General features: G+C 41.6%; 1 protein-coding gene across 1 annotated transcript in view; it reads right to left on the bottom strand.

Annotated features, from left to right (window-relative positions):
- Nucleotides 1-20,910: 20,910 nt before the first annotated feature.
- Nucleotides 20,911-24,310, bottom strand: part of TMEM117 (transmembrane protein 117) — a 346,737-nt gene continuing 343,337 nt past the window's right edge. Inside the window, exon 7 of the mRNA XM_065423784.1 lies at nucleotides 20,911-21,551. Coding sequence (XP_065279856.1) covers nucleotides 20,911-21,551 — 641 coding nt within the window. The remainder of the gene's footprint in view (nucleotides 21,552-24,310) is intronic.

The raw sequence follows: 24,310 nt of genomic DNA, 5'->3' as shown, positions 1-24,310 counted from the left end.
AAATCAAACTATGGAGATACTTGATCATGCAGTTGCCCACTTCATCTACAGAGGGATAAATCTTTTTGAAAATTCAGCCTAAAAAAGAAAAAGAAATATTTTTTAATAAAATAGAAACCTCACAGGATATGAGCTCAAGGCCATTGTAATCTACTACATAACTTTTATTCACTAGACTGCACAGTCTTTTGTTAATATCCATGGGAATTTACAAATGTTAAATTAGTCACTGGAGAACTCCCATATTATTTCCTTAATGCATATTGAGAATGACAAAGGAAACACTAATAAAAAATTGAATATAAGGGCTGCAAGGACTCATACAAAGTGCATTCCTATAGGGCATTAAGATCTGGCAATATACAAAATGTCATGCAATTCACACTTAATAAACTGTGTTTTGCTTCTTGTTGTAAGGACAACAAATTCTACATGAGAGCTTAAATTGTCTCTATAAATAATGCACCTTTTTGAAAGTATTAGGTCAATGCAGGAAAAACAAAAACAATGGTATCCAAATGGCTGGTATTCATAGAAAAATGCTCAGACTCCCTCATTAAGTTGGATGCTGTAAAGGTAGGCTTGTCAGAAGCTGATTTTTATTTTTGTACAACTTCAAAAGATAATATAGATGTTTATTTTTAATAATTTTTTAATCTATTTAAATTTTCACATTGGTGCAGAATTACGGGTTTTAAGCATTTTTTCTATTATGGATAGTATTGCATGAGTCAAATGCAATTTCAAAAAGCTAATATATTTCTCTACATAAAAACTGGTTTGTTTTCCATGTACTAGCACATTCGTGACCCTTTTTCTGGTCTCCCAATTAAATGCTGGGCAAGGGTAAAACCAGCAGATCACAATCACTTTGTTTTGCTCACTGTATAAATCAACCAAAACTACCACGTTTTAGTGCAACATGTCAATTATTTATGACCAAGTCTAATTGAACAAATATGTTTCTGAGCCTGGACCAAAAAAAAAAAGAAGAAGAAGAGGAGTCAGCATCACAAATTGACAGAAGTGGAGAAGGTCCAAACTGAAACAAGCAATGAGTCAAAACATTGACCCCCTCAAATTAATAAGTGGAAACCCCAAATGATCAACTTCATTGGACCATGTGTCCTGGGTGTGGCCATTACATAAGTCATAGAATCATAGAAGATTAGGGTTGGAAGAGACCTCAGGGGGTCATCTAGTCCAATCCCCTGCTCAAAGCAGGACCAACCCCAACTAAATCATCCCAGCCAGGACTTTGTCAAGCCGAGCCTTAAAGACTTAAATTATTTAAAGTGTTCCTTTACAATTGCACAGTCCTGATTTGTTCTCATAGGGGGTTTTTTGCATATACAAAATGGATATTCACAAGAGCGCCCTTTAAAAACCTGCAGATCAAAGCAACCAGCCAGACCACTTTTAACTTGCATAGGATTTAAGTGTGAAGCTACATCTTATCAAAAGTGAGGGCAACCATCCAGAAGATGTAAAATATAACTAGAACTTGGTGAAAAATACACAGCACAATGTTTGTCTTTAGTCAAATTCATGAAACACTGGTAACATTTCTCTTTAGTCAAATTCATGAAACTCTAGCAACACTGGTATAATGGGAGACCATGCAGAATTTGAGGACAGTGGCCTTCCCAAGACACTGGAAAGGAGGGACTCTTTCCACAGAATACCCTGGAGAGGTTCACAGGCCATTGGGTGACAACACAGAAGACAGCACTAAGGCCTGGTCTACACTAGGAAATTAGCAACAGAGGGTCCTGTGGCACCTTTAAGACTAACAGAAGTATTGGGAGCATAAGCTTTCGTGGGTAAGAACCTCACTTCTTCAGATGCAAGACCTGCATCTGAAGAAGTGAGGTTCTTACCCACGAAAGCTTATGCTCCCAATACTTCTGTTAGTCTTAAAGGTGCCACAGGACCCTCTGTTGCTTTTCACAGATTCAGACTAACACGACTACCCCTCTGATACTAGGAAATTAGGTCAGTATAACTACATAGCTCAGAATTCTCCTGTTGTCCTAGCTACTGCCCCTCGGGGAGGTGGATTACCTATGCCGATGGGAGAACCCCTCCCATCGGCATAGGTAGCATCTTCACTGAAGTGCTACAGTGGCACAGCAGCAGTGGTGCCACTATGCCGCTGTAGTTGTTTATGTGTAGACAAGCCCTCAGTAGGGTTTGTCAAGGAGGGCTTGTTGCATAGTCTCCATAGGTTCAACAGCATTGTATCATGGATAGATATCCAACCTCGGAATCTTTAAAATCTGCTGCATTCACTAGATTTATATGTACTGTGGCTATGGAAAGGCTGGTTTCTTGGTGCTTTAATATGAAGTTTGGCTATGTCAGTTTCTGGGTTTGGATTTTATTTCCTTATCGTCATAGAGTTAAACTCAGTCTGTGTTCCATTGGCCTCTGCGGTGGAAATCAAGGCACATGACTATTGAGGTGGAAGGTCTCCTAGGCGGTTGTAGTCTGGGAAGGTGTCAAGTTCACTCAGTGTTTTTTCAATTCCTTCAGTCCAGGTAATTGCCCCAATTAGGCAGACTTCTGTTTTCATGCGATTGAGTTCTAAACATTAATACACACATAAACACAAGAGGGCCAAAGTCTTGCATTTACAATAGTCATTATCCTTTTCCATTAGAGGGGCCTTAAGTCTCATTTTCAAATATTAGGGCAAAAACTCATCTCCTGTGGGACAAGTCAGATATTCCCAACTTCTGAATAGTTGTGTGCATTTTGTTTTTCTTAAATAAGACTCTGACCAGAGCCCCCTTTCATCTGTACTGGTGACCAATGAGTTCATTCCCTTTAGAATTTATAAGACCCAGAAACTCGCTCTGTAAGATGCTATGACCTTGAGGGGCACTCGTTTGACAGGACTTCAGCTATTCATTGTGGCCATCCAGCTGGTACTGTTTTATCCATTTCACTGGTAATGAAATTTTAAAATCCAAATAGGTCTATTTATCTACATTCATGTTTAAATGCAGACAGAGTGACTATTATAATAATAGCTGTTAGCAAACAGATACTTATATTGAAAGTGCTGGCCCATCATTAAAAGACCTACTATAGATTGATATGGCCCTCTGGGACTGCTCGACCTATTAAGAAAGTTTTAAACTACTGTGTCTCTCTAACAGAAATATAATAAAGCCACCTTGCTGATGAGGCTAAATCCTGCATTCAGAAGCATCTCGCTCTCCTATTAGTGTCTCGGAAGCCTCAAACATCTCCATTTTGGCTGTTGCAGATGGGTAACTTTGATTTGAAAGACTACAAGATCTCATGACACTTTTATATTATGATTCTAAAGATAGGCTCTTAGGCTGAGATTTTCAAAGGGGATTTAGATGCACATTAAAATGAATGCATATATTGTGTCTAAATCTGTTGGATAACATTGAAAAAAATCTCAGCCGCTGTATATAATTTTTAATGAAGCAATTCTTTCTACTGAATGCATAATCTACAACCTGGCTAGCTGTTGTAAATGGGCCAGGTCCCAGCAACCTTAAAGTACGCCAGCTGAGACTATGGACCAATGGATTTTATAATATCTTAATTAATTCTGTGAATTAAGATGCATTTGCCAAATAGAGAGATGTAGTTTAGCAAAAGTTTTCCAGCAGCTCACTTAAAATGAAACAGGCAGTGTTGTTTGCCAGTTTTGTGGCTCCTCTAGGCTTCTGATTGCACGGTTTGAGAAAAATCAGTCTCTTATTTCGCACTTCAGCCAGATGGATAGGCCAGGCAAGGGCTTCAGCTGAGGACTTGTGTCATTCTGACAGGGAAAAAAACATGTTTTTCCCATTTCAAGCTCTACAGTTTACAAGCCGGTATTGACAGCTTTGCGGCACTTTTTCCAGGAAAGATCCATCATGGTGGAGCTTCAGGGCACTATTGAATCTGCTATAAGTGTATTTCTAAATACCCTCACCTGCCAAGTACAATTATAAATTACTTAAGTGGTGCCTATCTTTGAATGTGCTCAATAAATGCGAAGAGTGGCCAAGAAACTGTATAGATGTTCTGAATCACCTGCAAAGCCAGGGAACCCTAAATGAACACTCATAGATCTGAACGGTATCTCATACTTTTAGGTCCCCATTTTAACAATAAATTCTTCCAGAGTTAATTTACAGCCAGCCTGATTCTGCTGAGCCACACAGAAAGGTGTAAATGGGATTTGTTTAACAAAAAACCCCTAGAAACTGCATTTTTGTGCATTATGAAGAAATTATTTTCCCTGCATATGGAAATGGCACAGCTCTTAAATGCTACTGCAGAGTATGCCGGTGGAAGATTACTTGGAAACAGTGACTTTTCTTCAGCACTGTGGCTGTCATGGTGTCAAAACAAAAGATTATTTTTAATACCCACTTCTGAAGTACCATTACTATTCACATTGACAATTTGTGTTAAATGTTGTATAGAAGAGCTATACCAAAATTTAAAGATTTCTAAAAGAATGTGTTACTTTTTGAACATCTGTATATTAGTATAACTATACAAATTATTTCAGATACCATTGATCACTTACATACAGAATATAATTACAGCCCAAAAATACCTGAAACAACTATTAAGGTAGCAAAGTCAAGCATTCAAAAGTCAGGCAATGCCAGAATTAAGGTGGCCAGGCCACCTTAGGAACAGACAGTCGAAGGATCCAGATGCTGGGGAGTTGCAGGCTGGGGGAATTCTGGCAAATGAGTGGTTGGGCAGAGGAAGAGTGCCCGTGGTCACTTGCATGGGTCACAAACATTTCTACAACAGTCACGTGAACCTAGTCCAAAGTTTGTAAGAAAAACTGAATCAAGGATTCAATGTAAATATTTCACACAGACAAGCTTTTACATGGTTATGAACTAACAGTTGTAGCCTTTACAGTGTCAAGCACATAACTGGGGTTTAACAACCAACAAAAACATTGTTTTTTGCAATAGGGCGCATAGACGATTGGTGCCCCCCCACACTGGGGGGGGCACCAGCTAAAGAGGAGGACACGTTACCTCCCTATGTGACCTCCCCACATGACTCCTCCCCGCCCCGCTCCGCCCCCGCAATCTCCCCGTCCCCTCCCCACCCCACGTTAACTGTGGTGGGGCTCTGTCCTCCCGCTGCGCCGGCTCCTCCCGGCATGTTTGGCTGCTGTCCCTAGCAGCCAGGTCCCGGAGCCAGGGCGGTGAGCCCGTCCTGGTGCAGCACAGCAGCTGCCTGGGAGAGTGCCTGGCTGTGGTGGCAGTGGGCCAGCGGCTGAGCATGTTGGAGCCCCGGCTGCCCCCCCTCCCTGGCATGCTCAGAGTCGGCTCCTGTCCCCAGAAGCTGAGCCTGGGCAGGGAGCGGCAGCAGCCCTGCCCACTGGGCCGTGTATCATCTACATGCCTCAGAGGACACCAGTATTGTCCATTTTTCACATTCCAGTACCTAACACGTTGCTATCAAGAGTGCCTAATTCTATAGCAATATGAAGTATTTAAAATTCAAATGCAGGTACTACATTTTCTACAGTTCACCTTCCAGCGAGCTACAGGAGCAGTTCAATTTTCTCGAGTCACAGGGGGAATTTTTGTGCAAATATTGGCCGTTTATAGTCCAGTGCAAAGGAGTGGTCTACAAACTAGAACTGTGTGATACAGTACTTTCATTATAATTTCCCCAAACAAGCAAAATATCTCATGTTCCATTGCAAATTCAAATCTCAACCCCAGTGCTTCTAAGGATTTGCTACAGTTTGCAAAACATTCAAAAGCACCACAAGTTATTGGCTGGATGCAGAAATCACTGGGTGAAATGCTATGGACTATGTTATGCAGCAGGTCAGACTAGATCATCATAATTGTCCCTTTGGCCCTCAAAAATCTATGATTTTTGGGTCCAGTTTCACAGGAACTAGAATCAGTCTATGGTTTCCACACGATAACAATTTAAACACAATGGTTTTGACTGAGTTTTGTTTTGAGTTTTTGGGTCCAGTAAAATTTAAAACTGAAATCAAAATTCGAGAGGCAGCAGTGATCCAAAAGCAAAGAAAAGTTTCATGTGAAACCATGACAACTGAAACAACTGAGATTCACAATGTTACACACGCACAATAGCCACAGATGTCTAGGCACACCTCTGAGACATGTCATGACATAGCTGCGTAAAACTGCTTAAATAGGTGAGACATGGGCCAGGGAAGACAATTTTGCAAAACCAAAATTTTTGGAGGCTTGGGCCTGTAGTCCATCTATCTGAAACCTCTAAAGTGCAGTGGGGTCAGATGAAAGGTTCCTGTTTTGGATGATTTCTATTGAAAATGCTTAAAAGTCAATGCTACTGTACATAGATATAAGCAAAGGCAGAATATAAACTCTACTGTCCCTTTTGAAGCTTGCTTTTGCTAAAGTATACTGTACTGAGCTTTGGAAAGGAAATTTAAAGATCAGCTTGTCACAGAGGTATGGGAGTGTAGGGAAAAACATTTGCACCATTCACTTTTAGCCAATCAAACCTTCAAGACAAAAATCAGCAGTGTATTGACCATGACTTTTGCAGTGCTTCCTCCCTCCTCTTCTGGCAGCTTGTGGACTCAAATTGCACTTACAATTCTCAAATTCTCTACATAAGTAGAGATGAACTTTTGTTTCAGTGTAATGGTAGCCTGGACCATAACTACACATTAATTTTGTAAGTGATAAATGAGAATCCATCCACCAATCCATGGGATTTTTGTCATCCAGTGTGTATATAATTAGGGATTATATTTTTTTACATACACCTCTACCCCGAAATAATACGAATTTGGATATAACGCGGTAAAGCAGTGCTCCGGGGGGGTGGGGCTGCGCACTCCGGCGGATCAAAGCAAGTTCGATATAACGCGGTTTCACCTATAACGCGGTAAGATTTTTTGGCTCCTGAGGAAGGCGTTATATCGAGGTAGAGGTGTATCTATGCATGCTCATCACTCAGATGAGTGTCTGTGAAGCATTTGTTTTTTTCACCCAGCCCTATGCAATCTGAGTACAAAGGGCTGGCTCCCGAGAGCTGCCAAGTACCAATAACTCCTATAATAAAGGTTGTTATTTTTTATTACAGGTGCCTAGGGGCCCCATAGTGCTAGGCACTAGACAAACACAGAGTAGCTGACAGTCCCTGCCCCAGGGAGTTTACAATCTGAATAGACAGAACAGACACGGTTTGGGGAAGGGATGTAACAGCCAAAGTGAGTGGTGATGGTTTGCAAGCAGCATGTCAGCGTCATGATTCTTTCATTTTTTGGGTTGGGTTTAATTACTCTGTGATTGGCTAGCTGGAAAGACAATGGGTGAGGGCCATAGAAGAGAGGGGCGAAGAGGAGCACGGGAGGGCAGGTGGAGAGTGAGGGTGGGGACAGAAAGAGGTTGGTGTAAGCAGCCAATCAGCATAGGGGAGAGAATGTCCAGAGTCCGATCTGCAGAAAACAGGGTGATGACATCACTGATGCTCATGGTCCCTGTTGCAGTCCCTGTTGAGGCTGCCTCTGTACCTGCCGCTGTACCTGTACCTACCCGGCTTGAGAGTTTCTCTGTCCCCTGAGGCTGTCTCCTCCCTGGAATGTCTTTCTTCTCCCAGCCCACAGAGCTCAGGGGAATGGGTACCACTTGGGTCCTAGTGCCCCTACAGGGGAAGGAGGTTACCTCTGCACAGTGCTGGGCTTGGAGTCCTCTGGGAGCAGGGGTGCTCCCAGCTGGGCCACACTGTTGTCCCCCAGTACTACAGTATCTGCTGTGGCTTCATCTTTTGTTTGCACCTGCCAGCTAGCATTTTTCTGGTGCCACATACAGGTAAGAGCGTGACCTTTATTGCCTCTGCCCGGTCACATGACATGGGTCAGGGTTACAAAAGGGTATAAACTGCCATGCTTCAGGGGTCAGTATCCACACATTGCAGGGGCTATTGGTGTAACTTTTACTGAGTCTCGTGGAAGTTACACATCTACAGCAATTCTGATTTGGCCTGAGAACAGCATCGTGGATGGTGTCATTAGCCACACAGATTGTGTTTGAAATCCAAACTGGTAGAGAAACTTTTTAATTAAAGGCCAGCCCACCCATTAATGAGTTATAAATATGATTGCATTTAGCAACTTGAATTTATGGCAGCAGCAGGTCCACCAGCAGTGAGTTCCCATCTGCTTTCAGGAGTAAATTGGCACCAAGGCTAAGTAGAGGGTGGTCAGGTTTTTTTATATGTCACAGACTGTGTTCCGTGATTTGTCATGCACACTTGGCTTGGCCCAGTATATTGGCAGAGCCCAACATTTCTTACATGTCACAGACCACATTTCATGAGTCATGATTGATTTTGATTGACGGAGCACAACATCTTGGGTGTGAGTATTCTGAGAGATAGGAAGGATCTCGTCGTGGGTCTGCTGCGCGCGATGATCCTCACTGGGCTAACATTTTCCCCTCATCTTGTCACTAAAAATATTATTTATCATGCTGATGCTGGTTGTGCTTTTTCATATCTCGGATGAGACAGTGCATCAGGATTCTTAGTGTAGAATCCCATTACAAATGTATTGTTGTTTTACGGGTCTCCGTGTCTCATTGTTCAAACAAGAATTAATGCACTTGCAATGTACATGACAGGAACATCTTAAGTGAATATTTTTCATTGCATGGCTTTTGAACTTCCAGCTTTGATCCATGGTGACATTCAATATAACCAAAGAAAAAAACACAAATGGGCACAAATTCTAAAAGTGCAACTCCACAAACAACAGCAAACCCTGCACCTACTTTCAAGAGCAGGTTAAATATAAGAAAAAACAGTTCAAAGAAGCAATGGGATTTATATATTCCTTGGAATAAAAGAAAATACAGCTGTGAAGTACCTTATTTTCTCAGCCAGTGTGCTTTACTGTGTAATTTGCATACAGGTTTGCACCAGCCTGTGCTATATTTAGAGCTATGCAATGTCTGACTACAAAATGAGTCCAGCAAATTTCGGGTGTGTTTCCATTTCTCTTGGATATAACCCTGGTGGCATTTTTCCAACACTGGATGCATGTAATCTCATGTTAGCAAAAATAATTTTTGTGGTCAAAACCTGTATTCCCCAAACTGAATACAGTATATAGTATGGTCAGGGCCGTCCCTAGTGGGGTGCGGGGCCTGGGACAAATCAGCCTCCCAGCTAGTCTCACCATCCACCCGGCACTCCCGCCTGCCAGGCTGCCACTTTCCTCTTCGCCATCCGCCCACCTGCCTGCCACTAGCCTCCTCACCCAGCTGCCCTCCGCTCACCTCCCCACTAGTCTCCTCACTGTCCGGCTCGCATGCCCCGCCCTGTCCACCCACCCGCTGCTCTCCTCTTTACTGTCTGGCCGCCCGCCTGCCACTCGCCTCCTCACCTGCCTGCCCGCTGCTCGCCTCCCCACTAGTCTCCTCACCATATGTCTGACGCCCCACCCCCTTTTCAACCCGCCCGCCACTCTCCTTCTCGCCGTCCACCCGCCCGCCTGCCGCTCTCCTCCTCATCCCGCCCATCCACCTGCCCGCTGCTCTCCTCTTCACCCCCCGTGCCCGCCCGCTGCTCACCTCCCTACTAGTCTCCTCACTGGCCGTCTCGCACGCCCCGCCCTGTCCACCTGACCGCCGCTCTCCTCCTCATCGCCCGCCCACCGCTCTCCTCCTCACCCTGCCCATCCACCCGCCCACCACTCTCCCCATCACTGTCTGCCCACCCGCCTGCCACTCGCCTCCTCACCACAGTTGCCAACTTTCATGTGGTAAATAAGCACCCCAACTTTCACAAGAAGCCAAAAATCAAGCTAATCCCATTTCAAAACAAGGCCAAAACAAGCCAATCCCTAAGAACCCCAACACTCTATGTGACTAGATCCCCCCGGCATGCAGTCTGGGACTGTGGTGAGCCCACTGTGCACCCCTGACTCTCTCCCCCCTTGCCCCTCTTGTCCCCCCTTGTCCCTGCTTCCCCCCCTTGCCCCTGCTTGTTGGGAGCTGATCAAAAAAAAGAAGCAACAAGCTACAAGACAAACAGCAACAAGCTACAACCAGCAACAAGCTACAAGCCAAAAACTAGCCAACAAGCAACTCACAAGCCAATTAAGCCAAAAACAAGCCCAATTTCTGCATTTTCCCCCACAGGTTTGGCATGTCTGCTCCTCACCCACCTGCCTGCCACTCGCCTCCCCACTAGTCTCCTTGCTGTCCATCTCGCGCCCCCCCACCCGCTGCTCTCCTCCTTGACATCCACCCACCCGCCTGCCACTCGCCTCCTCACCCCCCTTCTGCTTGCCTGCCTGCCGCTCGTCTCTCTGTTCGCTTCCTCACCCCGCTTGCCTGCCCACTGTCCGCCTCACCTCCCCATCTGCCTCCTCACCTGAATATTGGGACAAATGGCGTCCCAATCATACATTGGTCGGGACGCGGGACAAAGGGCTAAATATTGGGACAGTCCCGAATTTATTGAAACGTAGGGCCCCCCAAAGCACGGGGCCCAGGGCGGTGGCCCTGATTCACCCTACCCAAGGGATGGCTCTGAGTATGGTAAGAATACCCCCCAATCCCCTTGCTGTGCAATTCAGAGCAATACCTCCTGTGCTAACCTAAAGGCACAAAGAAAACGCTCACCTTTACATTGGGGAAATGCAGGATAAGTCCGTCTCAAGCATGATGGGAGAATGTTGGAACACTAGCTTACCACTCAGGACACCTGGCTTCAATTTCTAGCTCTGCCACTGACCAGCTCTGTGATCTGGGCAAGTGATGTCATCTCACTCTGCTGCAGTTTTCCCTCCACCCCATTGTATGTCTTCTCTATGGTAAGTTCTTCGGGACAGGGTCTGGCTCTTTCTATCTGTGTACAGCACCTCACACAGCGGGCTCCTGCCAGGGCTGGGGGTTCTAGGTGCTATTATAATATAAATGATAACAATAATAAGATGGGAGCTTGGCCCAGCTAAAATACAATTTTCCACCGCAGCACTTGGCAGATAGTAAAGAGGCCTTCGTGAAGCCTTACTTGTCCGGTTAAATTCTGAGATGAGGTTATGTTTTGTCCAGCCAAAATGGAGCTATGAGAAACCAACAGGGTTGTCTGATTTCTTGATTTTTGTTTTTTCCTCACACCTTTTTGCCAGAATATAATGAGTACCCCCGTGAGAACTGGTCATTTGTTATGGTGCTAGAATGTTGGCATCATTTCTCAGACGTAAGCTGGGTTTTGGAATTGCTCACTGGCAGAGGGTGAAGGGCCTTTGCCACCTGCTGCTAATAATAATTAATAAACAACACCAGGTCTATGCGTAAAGGAAAAGTTAAAAATCCAGGCCTCTTTTTGGTAGAACTTTGTACATGTCACTGGTGGATTTATCTGGATAACTCCGTCCTGGGAAGTCCATCTATTAGAAAGACAGAACACCTAAGTAACCTTACTGAGGACTCACTGTGTAAATTGAGAAGGACTATAGGGGGGTTAGCATCTGATCCAATATGGCAATTCTTATGTCAATAATGTACTCACTAGCCCTAGGAATCAATGTATTGACTTCGCACCAATGAGCCCAGGAGTCCCTAAAGGACCTCCATTCTGATCTCAGTTTAGAAGAGGATTCCCAAGGATTTCTTTAAAAAAATTATTTTCTTTGGAGCTGGTGGGGCATATGTGGGTGATGGTGGAAGGAGGCAGGGGACAGATGGGGGAAGGTGGGTATTTTGTGGGTTCAAAATTTCATTTTTACCTTACAAAAATTGTGGAAAACATTACATTTTCATATCATTTCACAATGCAAAACTAGAACATTTTGCCCTTACAGTCACCATGGAAACAATGATTATTGGAAACGATCTGTACTTGAGAGAACAGGTTTGCATTATCTCCAGATGACACTGAAGATAAAACACACTTGCTTGTTAAGCAGTGCTTACTGGCAAAGCTTTCACAGTCAACAAGTAAGGAAACTCACAAAGGGCCTCTGGAATCTGGAACAGCTTTAACCCACATGTGTTTTGGAACACATTGGCCCCCAGCTGTCATTTTCTCAGATGTGTCTGCTTTGAAGCAGTGATTTTACAAGTGACTAAATGGTAAAACGGTGCCCATGTTTGAATATTTGTTTTATTCAACTAGAAAAATTAGTAACATTCATTAATATGATTCATTTTAAATTTTTTGAAACGGTCTACACAGGAGCCTGTACAGCCACCAATACTGTAGCATGACTAGATGATTGCCACAAGAAATCATTAATTCTGTGTCTAATCTATCATTTCTATCAAGTAAAAAACTATCGATATTAAATTTTTGAAAAATTTTGTTTTAATCTAACATTATCTCATTATCTGGTTTGTTTTGTTTTGTCGTTCTGTCCATCATGTTAGTCCCCGGACCTTTATGTAAGCAAGTTCTTAAAGAGACAAATGCTTAATAAATTCTACTGAGCAAATGCACATGAGTTTAGTTCCTATATAGATCTGCTTCCACCACTCCCCACCTGTCCCTAATGCATCTGAACCATTTCTCTAGTATTTAATTCTTTTGAAATTTTGCAAAGTCACTGGCACACTCTTCCAGTTGTTTAAGCTATCTATAACCTTCAAAACAAGAACCTGAGCAGATCTTTCTTCCTTCCAGTTACCCTGCACTAGACAGGTTATTTTTATTCTTAAAGGAACATTGTCAGACAATTTAGGCCCAACATGTAGGTTTTAATTAAAAGCAAACAACAAAAACCCAGCAACTCCAGCTTGTCCATGTTGCACATATGGAGTATTTGCTGTTCTGCTTTTCCTTTGTAAATGTAAATGCTAATACAGCATTTAGTATTGATTTGTGCCATTTGAATGTGCAACATGAGTCAGAATGCTGGATTGAATTTTGTTTTTCATTTTATTTTAATACTTTTTTCATTTAATAGAGATTATAGATTAATGACTTCTGAGATCATAGCCTAGTCAAACTGTAAAATACTGAGTCCCTATTGCCTCCTCTAGCTGGTTTTTCCAAAAACTTTAAAAATTAATCAAACTATTGTATGTTACTAGTTCTTCTACTTGAACAACAATAAAGTATAACTCTTTCATGAATAATTTCAAACACTGACTCAAGATAATTGATTACATGAACCAAGGGTTGCAAATTGCAGAGCTAATTGACTTCATCAATATGCAAATACAATACTAGGCAATAAACAGATACTACTGTAGTTATATCAGTACAAAGTATCATTGCAATTAATTTCAGCATCACAAAGAATTTTCCTTGAATTTGTTTCAACTCTTAAAAACCATTTCCACTTGTCAATTATTCATGTGGAATTTCCAGTGGTAGCAATAGGAGTTGGTGTAGCATTTGTCCCTACAGTCCAAAGGGTATCTGAACACTGAGAACATAAGTGTTTCATGGGCCGCAGTCTGGGCTTGAGGTCTTTGCATTGATGGTGTGTGACAGTTTGCATGTTGCTGGTTTTTGCTACTCTTAATTCCTTCTTTCTATCAACATTAACCTTTATCCAAAACTGTTCAAATTAACTGCAAGCATCTGGATGAGATGGTTATAAAAGAGCACCCCCTCTGCTCTCAGCAGCAACCCCTCCTTTCCAAAGGGTAAAGCGCTCAAACAGCAAAACATGGCTCTTTTGCCTTCCCCTGTCCACCTGGCATTCCCTAATGGGATGGAGTAAGGAGAGTGAAATTCGGAGCCGGGAACAGGAGTGAGAGGAACATAAGCAGGGGGAGATGGAAGGGGACTGAGGACTTGGAGAGGATGCAAAGAATGGAAAGGGGAATGATTTAAATGGAAGAAAGAAAAAAAATCATATGGGAAAACTGAACAATTAAGAAAATGACAACTAGCCTGACTGAGGAAAGGAATGTGTGATTCTGTCCCCAAATGCCATTTTTGGAAAAAAGTAAGAAAATGGCCAGTCTTGATTTTTTAACAATGTAAACTTGCATTTCAATTTTTGACTGATTGATTCCCTTGTCTTCATTGTCCTTCCTGATAGTCGTATGTATTTCATGAAACCTCCTGGTTATAAAGACCAGGCCCAGTCTTCGTTTGTGCAGTATTGTAATGAAATGACCTTGAATCCACTGTGTCTTCAGATTGTTAACTCTTTGGGGAAGGAACCTGTTGCTTCTTAAGAATAGTTTCGTCAATTGTGCACAGCTTTGTGCACAAATGGCACTATATAAATAATTACAAACAACTATGGCCCTTCAATGGGTGTTTTGTATTCAGGGCTGTCAAATGGAAAAAGTGCATGGAAGGGAAAGCAGGAGCCAAACAGAGCTACCCCCCACACATACCCACACACAAAACACTCTGATGAGAAAAGCAGTGGAGGGTGAATTCCATCTGCAGAGAAGCTATTCAGATGTCAAGTGCAGAGCCTACAACAATGAGCTAAAGTACCTTAAGTTCTGCAGCCCCCCCCATCTGACATCAAAGAAAGTGTTATTCGCAGTGTCTAATAGCAAGACCATAAGAGTATTGTATTGGCCAAGTAATTGGCCAAGACTATAACAGGGTTAAAAAAAAACCTAGATAATTTCATGGAGGATAGGTCCATCAATGGCTTTTAGCCAGGATGGGCAGGGATGGTGTCCCTACCCTCTGTTTGCCAGAAGCTGGGAATGGGCGACATGGTTTTAGATCTCCAACTTTTATGGTCCTATTTCTGTCTCTCATGTGGCTAGTGCTGTTCTGTTCATTCCCTCTGAAGCACTGGGCATTGGCCACTGTCAGAAGACAGGATACTGGGCTAGATGGACCTTTGGGTTGACCCAGTATGACCGTTCCTTTGTTCTTATGTTCTGTTCTTACGTCTATGGCCTGCTACTGTAACTTATCATTTATGAAAGTGTTTGACATAAAGTAATTATTTTGGCAAATAAGCCAATCACACAACAATGTTGTGACGGATGTGGATTTTTCTAAGGATGGACAGTATAGTTCAGATGAGATGCACACAAACCTAAACCGAATATTGATTTGAAAGGTTAGTCCAGGACATGTGCCTTCCACTGTCCCCCATCACTAGCAGGGACGGCTCTCTGTTTTTTGCCACCCCAAGCACAGCAGTCAGGCAGCCTTCGGTGGCGCGCCTGCGGGTGGTCCACTGGTCACATGAATTTGGTGGCATTTCTGTGGGTGATCTGCCGGTCCCGCACCTTCGGCGTACCCGGTGTCGAATTGCCGCCGAAGCTGCGGGACCGGCGGACCTCCCGCAGGCATGCCGCCGAAGACTGCCTGCCTGCTGCCCTCACAGCGACTGGCAGGCCGCCCCCCACGGCTTGCTGCCCCAGGCACGCGCTTGCTGCACTGGTGCCTGGAGCCGCCCCTGATCGCTAGTCATTTGGGCTCCATCAACTCTGTGCAGCCACAACTCCATCTCACCACAAGTGAAGCCCATTTCACAGGCCAGCTCTGCAATTTCATTTGTTGCTGAATCCATCAGCCACCCTATGGAGTGCATTTAACTCTTGGACATATTGGTATAACTTGCCTCAACTTCCCCAGCTGTAAAATGTGGCTAACAATGTCTATCCAGTGCTTTGAGCACTGCAGATGAAAAGCACACTATAAATGCTATGTGTTTTATTATTAGTATTATGACTAATGCTGAGCTAATTTGAAGTGGGGCCTAGCAGAGAGATTAGGCCCCTGTTGGAACTTGGAAATAGGAGGAGGGCTTTGCTGAGGCCTGGTCTCCTTAATGTGGAGCAAGTAGGGTTGGTGAAGGAGGAAGAAGGATCTCTGTTGTCCTATGGAGGAGCTGGAAGAGAGAAAGGTCTTTGGTGGTTCCCCTACTGGGGTCATTGGCCTCATGCTTTTCCCCTGTCCAATAAGGGGTTGCTATGGAGTGAAAGGTAGAAGGTTAGACTCAAACTCTTCCTCCCAAAAGAAGGATCAAGTTTCTTCTTCTGCGCACTTCTCCCAAGAAAACAAGCAGAGAGGAGTTGCTGATCTCAAACTTCCTCTGCATAGAGGAACTAATAGTGGGTATCAGAAAGAAGCCATAATTATGAATCCACTATAGGGAAGGCCTCAAACAATGCAGATTTTCATTTTTTATTGTTCCAAGGATATGCATAGCCTTTCAACACTAAATAAAGACAGCTTCCCTGTCCAAAACCACAGCAAACACCAGGTCACCAGGATGAGCTGACATCACATAAAGGCAAAGAAAATAAAAATGTCTGATGCTTTACCCGATAGGCTATCAAGGCTCCTCCAGAAATGCCCTCCCTAATTTTGGGTAAGAAAAAGAACGTTTGGTTGTTTTCTGTACCTCACCCCTGAACTTTTTCAGTTGTGCTGGACAAACTTTCAGAGGTTTAAAGTTCAAGACAAGCATCCAAAAGTTCATATGTGTGTCTTACTTAGCCAGTGTTTTTCAGTCTCAATCCTTTCCAAGCCATGACAACCTCTCTTTCACATGATCCCCTACCTCAACATACCCTAGCTCCTTCCTATTGTGGTGGAAGATCTACCTAAAGGCTGGAAAAAGAGGCTTCCTAATGCCTCTATTCAGGGTAGTGGAAATGCCCTACTGGGTACAGTTTCTTCTATGTTTATCTTTAACAGCTTGGGGGCTGGAACTTCAGAGTGTAGGGTTCATGTGTTCCACATCTCCCTTTGAGAAGTCAAATAAAACAGGACTGTCCCCCACGCCCATGCAAGTTTGGGGTACAAATTCAAGGAGTTATTAATTTGGCCGTCCTTACTTTTCTCCATTTGCCCATTTCTAATACTTTGAAACTACGCGTTACATTCTGAAAGCCCCAGCTCCCCAGTGTGGATAGTTTAAGTGCCGAGTGAAATGATGATGGGTAGGATGAACAGCCCCTTAGTCAGTTTAGCCAAAGAGTGGCTGTACAGTGACTTTGACAGAACTGTTTGTGTGTTTGATGTGTTTGCTGTAACTTGGGAAATCTCTATAGTGATAAAAGGTTTGCAATTGTTTGTTCATAAATGTAACTTGAATCAAAGCATCTGCAGTATGTCATCCTGAGTATTTCTGCCACTCAACTCCAAGAATAGTATCAGTTTAACATCTGATATAGTACATTCCTCATCTGTATACTATACCCAGCAATTGCAAGAGGATCAGCTTTATGTGCTTATACAAGCTTGGATCTGTCTCTGACTTTTATTCTTATAGTCTGTTCAAAACTTCAGACCTTTCCTTGTAAGTGCTACTGGTCAAAACCACATGCTTCTTGACCACCTACAAGACTATGCCCTGAGATACAAACTTATTATTTCTGTCTCTCATGTGGCTAGTGCTATGGAGGCTATTCAAGGAAGGAAAGGAGAAAGCTAAACACATTAGGGGTGTGAGGTGCACGTGCAAATGTAGTCAAGAAGTTAACTCGCAATTACTGTGCCTAGACCGAGAGTAGAGAATACATTTAAAACAGAACAAGTTAGCTTTTCATGCAAATTAACTCAAAAGCATTCAGCGAGGCAGATGATAGAGCTAAAATTTAATTTAATTTAACATTTAATACAGCTAAATATTAAAAAAATAGTAGAGGAGAAGAGAAATGTACTAGGGAGAAAAGAGACAGGTTTGGCTGGAATTTTATAGATGGAGAGCTGACAGGTGGGAAAATAGAGGAAAAATTGTTCCAGGTAATGGCAACTGCAGAGGAGAATGTTCTAAAACTAATAATACCAAATTATAGGAAGGACCAGAGATGAGGGCCTGAAGGAATGGAGGAAGAAATGAGGTAGAGTGAAGCAATGTCCTGGAGCATTATAAAATAAGGAGGGCAGTACTGAAGTGTCTCCTTGAGGATATGGGCCATTTCTTCCGAATAAATAATTAAAAAAACAAAAACCTAAAGCCAAATAAGCAGAGTCTGTTTTTAAGGGTTGTTTCAAAAATCTACTTACCCTCCATTTGTTCCACATCATTTCTGTGTCAGGAAATGTAATCACTACAGATACTCATAGAGAAGTTTGTAAGCACTTGTATGCTCGTAAATCCTGTATGCTTATCCCTGGGATGATCTTTGCTATTATTTTTAGGGTACCTGTTATCATGGTATCTTGCAATATATGTGAATGAAAAAAGCTACTGTACCAAATACATTCTCTCACAAAGCAGATATAGTTCAGCCATAAAGGGACAGCAACTCCTGCATGGCTCAGGCATGAGAACCACAAGTTCTCTCCCCCCGCCCTCCCGACCTCTCCAGCTCACTCATGAGGACGAGCTTTTGGAGTCCTTGGGGGTTATTTACATTTGCTGTGGTAGGTAGACCATTCATATCAAGGTCATGGCTATTGGTGCTGGATAAGGCCCTTAGATTAGAAAAGGTTTCCATTTTGATGTAACAAAGCATATTGTGAACGTTAAATAAGGACTGCCATGGAAAGAATGGACATATCTACTTCTGTGTTTACAATCTATATGGCAACAGTTACTGTATGCGTCTGACGAAGTGGGTATTCACCCACGAAAGCTCATGCTTCAATACATCTGTTAGTCTATAAGGTGCCACAGGACTCTTTGTTGCTGTAAAACTAGTGCCTTTTCAAGTGCTTCCTTTAATTAAAGTGCAGAGTTGACCACAAGGGTCATGCTGAATCCTGTGACTCCTTTTGAATCCATTTTGGGTACAGTTTCTCTGCTTGACTGTTAATTTGAGCACTCATGGAAAATCTCTGGATTACTTGATTTTCTCTCTCTTGTATGCAGTCTTGTGGCGACCTTAAAAGCATTAACTTGTAAGGTCACAGAATTATTTTAGCTGTGGATCAGTTGCTTAATAACAGTTACTTTAGAGTCATGTAATCATGCAAGCAGCAAGGCTCAAGTCAGTCTTTCATTTTCTGCTTATATATTAATGGACTTAGCCACCCTATGCACAGAAAAAACAAAGCAATTCACAGAAGGGTTTGACATTTTGGAGTAAGTCTTCCAAATCACATGGAGGAGTGTGTGTTTGCAAAAATAATTAGCCATTTTGTCTACCCATTTGTCCATATCAAATCCTGCTTGGACATAAAGCATAAATATAATCACCTCCTACACAGTAAAGGCAGAATCTGACAGTATTTTACTATAAGTAGTTAGTAGCTTGGCTTTGAATATATAAGTTCTATCTTAAATAGACTGAACAAGTTTACAGGCTGCACTAACCAAATGCTAATAATAGACTTTTTTTATAGTTATAATTTCTGGTGGATAAAAATTCAGCCTCATTAAAAAGGAAACTTTCTCTTGATAAAATATTAACTGTTCCATAGGCAAAATGGTTGGTTTTGATATTACGATTTTGATGTCTGTATTTTTTAATGCCAGAAATATTTATGATTCTAAATAGGACAAAGTATGGGTGAAATGTTAAAACAAAACAAAACAAAAACCCTAACAGAGCATAGGTTCCTGCCACATGATAAACAATTGTTGAATGATGTTTATTAAATTGGCTCTCAAGTGACAGATAATAAATGCATAGTTCTATTATGCATACTAAATTCACCATGCTGAAAACTTAAAAGCAGATAGATCAAAACAACTGAGATAAAAAAAAAATCATGAAGACAAAATACAGCAACATCAGTAACTGACAGGGAAATAATTCAGACTTTAAAATGACTTCTTATTTAGTAACTTGTAACAACAATTTATGAAACTAAATTAGAGGCAAGTCAGAGTTTTTCTGCTTTTTAGATTTGCTATGTTTTTAGTGTATATAGTTTGAACAGACAGCAGAGGAATTCAGATTCTAAGTAGCCTTTAAAAAGGCCGCAAAACCAATTCCTCCATGTTTTTGCTGCTGGGTTCTATTATTTATTAATGGACAGTGTTTAATTCTTGAAAGGGGCAAAAAAGATTCAGGACAATTCATGTGCTAATCTATTCCATGCAGTCACTCCCCAGCCCCCACACCATTGCTTCAGTCTTTGAAGAAGTTAAAGCTGTCAGTTATGTTGTACATTTCCCAGTATAATGTATCCCAAACCAAGTTACACAAGGTTGTACAAACACTGAAGGCTATGGGCTTTGTGTTCTTTCCTGTAAGCACTGCACTGGTTCTTTGGCATTGCACAGATTCGTGTTGACGACGGGATATGTGACTGTTGCTCTAACTATGCATTTTAACCTTTGTTTCTGAAAGGTGAAGGGCAGGATTTTTAATCAAGTAGAAATTTATCTTTAATTATAAAAAACATAATTGGCATTATCATCTAATTGCAGTTACTGATAGAGAAAGTCCTATTTTCACAAGTAGTGACCCATGCTGCATTATCGCTCTACTGTTACTCTGTTATGAAGCTGTATTTGTATTTGGCAGCCAGCCAGCAAAAATTAAAAGGTAATCAAAATGCTTCTCTGCAGTCCAGTTATCAAAGTCACTGACTCTACAGCTGAGTAAATAACAAAGTCAACCTTTAGTGTGACATCTTATCAGGAACCTTTCTTCAGAAGTCTCTACATCTATTGGTAAGAAATCAAATGACATTCTAAATAATTGCATGCAAAAAAACCCTTGCAAAATAGGTTAGAAGAATTGTTCTCTATATCTTCTGGTGTTGAGTTAAAAATCAGTTTAATGTTTCAAGGCACCACCACGGTTAGAATTTTATACCTGCAAATATTCATCTAATGCACTATTATACAGTAACGTCAATGTATTAATAAATAGTTTGTGCAATTCTGAGAAGCAATCTATAAAGGAATGTTAGCTATACAGTAGGCACATATATTATAATACAAATAGAAAACAAAATTCCTAGAAAAAGCATGTTGAGCACCTTTGTGGTATGGGTTATATTTCTTGTGCTAAACACTATGTAAACCTTAACTTACAAAAACTGAACTCTCACAATAATTGGTTATTTAAATCTTTCTTTTCTGGGTAGTTTGCTCTAGGTCATGGGATCACTCTTAGGGGCAGAAGCCTCTGTCATTGGTTGTAATGGGCTGTCTTGTTCACTCAACTGTAAGCTCAAGTTTTCAGAAGTTAGAAGGGAAGAATTAAAGACAATTTCACTTAAGTCTGATTTTATGGATACTAAATGTGGATCTTGAAAACTTAAAGTTTTCTCCACTAAAACCTGTGTATTTTCTCGTGTCATTCCCATGTCTGATGGCGACTTCCTTTTCATTCTTGTGTATGATTTGTCCAGATTCTCCATGCCTTGCTCAGTTTTCTGAAATCGCCCAAAGAACCAGATGAAGAACCCAAACAAAGCAAAAGCCAGCAAACATGGAATAAAGGCCAGACATTTGACATCAAGGCTAGCCCCTGTATATCTGCTATGCAAGAACATGTCTCCCTCAGCGTAAGTCCTGTTAGTCAGAGGGTTTGTGTTATTTGATCTCCAATCCCAGGATAACTTGGTTCTGTTAAGGTCCTTTAAGCTTTCTGAGTCCTCCACTGTGTAGATCTTCTGTCCAGGACCAATATATTGACCATATTCATGAGGTTTGTAAAATATTTGATTCTTCCACATATTTAGATCCAGGATTAAAACCAGAAAGATAATTCCATAGTTAAACCATTTACCTGTTTGAAAAAAGAAAACAGTGTCATCTGATGTCCTTTTTATAAGTATCACAACCATGCCGATAGAGTAAATGCCCCTCAGATAAAAATTTTCTTTCAATTAACCTGTAAAACAAAGTTATAATGAAATTCTCAGCAGACCCAGATTTATTCTTGAATCTCTCTTAGTATTTCATAATTATGTCTAGGCACGTAATAAATCATTTTGTAAAACAGTACAACAGTATATCAATTGAATTCACACTGCAGTTTGTAGGTGACCTGTTGATTAAACCATTAGGTGATGTGGTTTACATCAATCAATCTAAAAAGAACTCATTTCAGGATTTTAAAAATAGTTGCATGAAAATTCTCCTTGAAAAGGCTACATTTGATAGAACTCTTTGTATGCTAGTGGTGAGATGCTTTGAAAGGATGACAATTATATTGCTTTAATAGTATGTACTGTGATTGATTAGTTCTCATGCAGTGAAGCCCAGACATATGTACGTGGGAGGTATGGTGGTTCTGAGACATGGTATACAAAGTACATACAAGATACTACTTTACTAACTCTATTCTTTGTATCGATGCCATTGCAGTATTGTCAGAGCCTACTTATTAACTGGAACCATCTAAAGATCTTACCTTGACATTGTATTAGCAGTGTCCAAGAACTCATCACATACAGTTAAAGACATTTTAGGACCGTGGATGCACAAGTATATCTAACTGCTGCATTATGTGATTTTGCACATAAGACACTAAGGAGTAGTTTTGCTAGTCATCACTAATGTTGATATTAATTTTTAGTAATAAAAATATACACATGAAAGAGAATCTCAAAGATGAGTTACTTTATTGGTTTGGTAATCGGTGGTGTGGTTGAAATTACTGTCAGGCTGTGCACTCATGTTCTGCCATTAATTTGAATGTCTCAGTAAAGTAACCCCTTATAGTTTGGTATTTGTATTTATGTTTTTAAAGGGCTTTTTTAACCCAGATGGCCATTCTGGATGAGAATAAACATTAGCATTAATTTTCTTGTGGTATTGCCCTATCCAGAAACTAAATTACTGAAAAACCAGGGAGGAAATTCTTCTGTCAGTTTCAACATTATAAGTCCTCACGAACACCACTGAAGCTATTGGTATTATTCTGGATTTTCACCAGCATAGCTGAGAGCAGAAGTTAGCCCCATATTTCATATTACTTTAGTCCCTTAATTGGTCCCTGAGACATTAATAATACTCATAAAAATTTAAAATAAACACAAAATACCAAGAAACACAAATACAAATTCTAAACCACCATGCCCCTAGATGAAAAACTAGGATTTTATTGCACCCAAAACATCTTTTGTGCCTGTCAGTTACCTTTGCAGTCCTGACTGCAACAGTAACCTGGTTTGTAATATTTTATGGCACCACACTTATCATCAAACCTCTGCTATATTTTTCACTCTGAATGTAAAGGTTCCTGCTGGGTTGCACATACAGTTCAGTTTGCATGCCAAGCTCAGAGTTGGAAATAGGCTCACTAGTGGTTTTCACACCTCCTCCCACACAGGCTATGAGGCCATCACCTGCATTCAGGAGGGTCCTCTAATGCCTCTGCAGCCTGCCTGGAGGAGCTACCTCCTCACATGCTTTCTTCTCTGATTGGCACCACGAGAAACAGGCTATGTTGCTGTGCTTTTTGTTTCTATGGAAACAAGGCAGGCGGCTCTGGAGAGAGCATTGCTAGGTGAAGGGGATGGTAGGAAATGGGTGGACTGTTATGGGCATTTGTAGGAAGAGTATAATACTTTGCTTCAGGCTGACACACCTGCAAGTGAAGAGGGATAGGAGGAGTAATGGAAGAGATTGAAATTAGGGAAAAAATTAAGCATAACGCAATATATGTTATACTGAGACTGCCACTCCTGTATAGAGCTGTAGATGTCCAGTCTAAAAGGGACCATTACGAGTCTAGAGTCCTGCATAACACATACCAAAGAACATCACCAAATAATTTCAGCATCAGGTCCATAACATCTAGTTGGGCTAGAGCATATCTTTTAGAAAGACATCCAGTCTTGATTTAAAGACTTCAAGTGATGGAAAATCCACCACATCATTCGGTAAGTTGTTATAATGGTTAAATACCCTCACTGTTAAAAATATTTGCCCTTTATCTAGTTTGAATTTGTCTGGCTTCAGCTTCCAGCCATTGGGTTTTCTTATGCCTTTGTCTGCTATATTAAAGAGCGCCTATCAGAAATATCCTTCCTGTATAGGTGCTTATGTCCAGATCCTCAAATGTATTTAGGGGCCTAACACCTATCCCATGGGTGTTAGGCCCCTAAATACTTTAAGGATCTGTGCCTTAGAGACTGCGATCAAGTTACCTCTTAACCTTCTTTGTTATAAACTAAATAGATTAAGCTTCTTAAATCTCTCACTACAAAGCAAGTTTTACAGACTCTGAATCATTCTTCTGGCGCATCTCTGAACCATATGCAGTCTTTCAACACATTTCTTAAAGTGTGGAGACCGCAACTGAATACTGTATTTCAGTAAGAGTCTATTAATGCCATATACTGAGTTCACACCACTTTCCTACTCACAATTCTTCTATTCATTGCATCCAAGGATTATGTTAACCCTCTTAGTCGTAGAATTGCACTGTGAGCTTATGTTCATGTGCTTATCCAGCTACGTTCTTTTTAGAGTGGCTTCTTTCTAGTGTAGCCCCTCCCTCGAAGCATAGCCCAAGCCTCCTCCCTGATGCTGGCCACT

The sequence above is a fragment of the Emys orbicularis genome, chromosome 1 (genome assembly GCF_028017835.1).
Source record: "Emys orbicularis isolate rEmyOrb1 chromosome 1, rEmyOrb1.hap1, whole genome shotgun sequence".
Taxonomy (NCBI): Eukaryota; Metazoa; Chordata; order Testudines; family Emydidae; genus Emys; species Emys orbicularis.
This window is presented reverse-complemented; position numbering and strand designations above follow the sequence as displayed.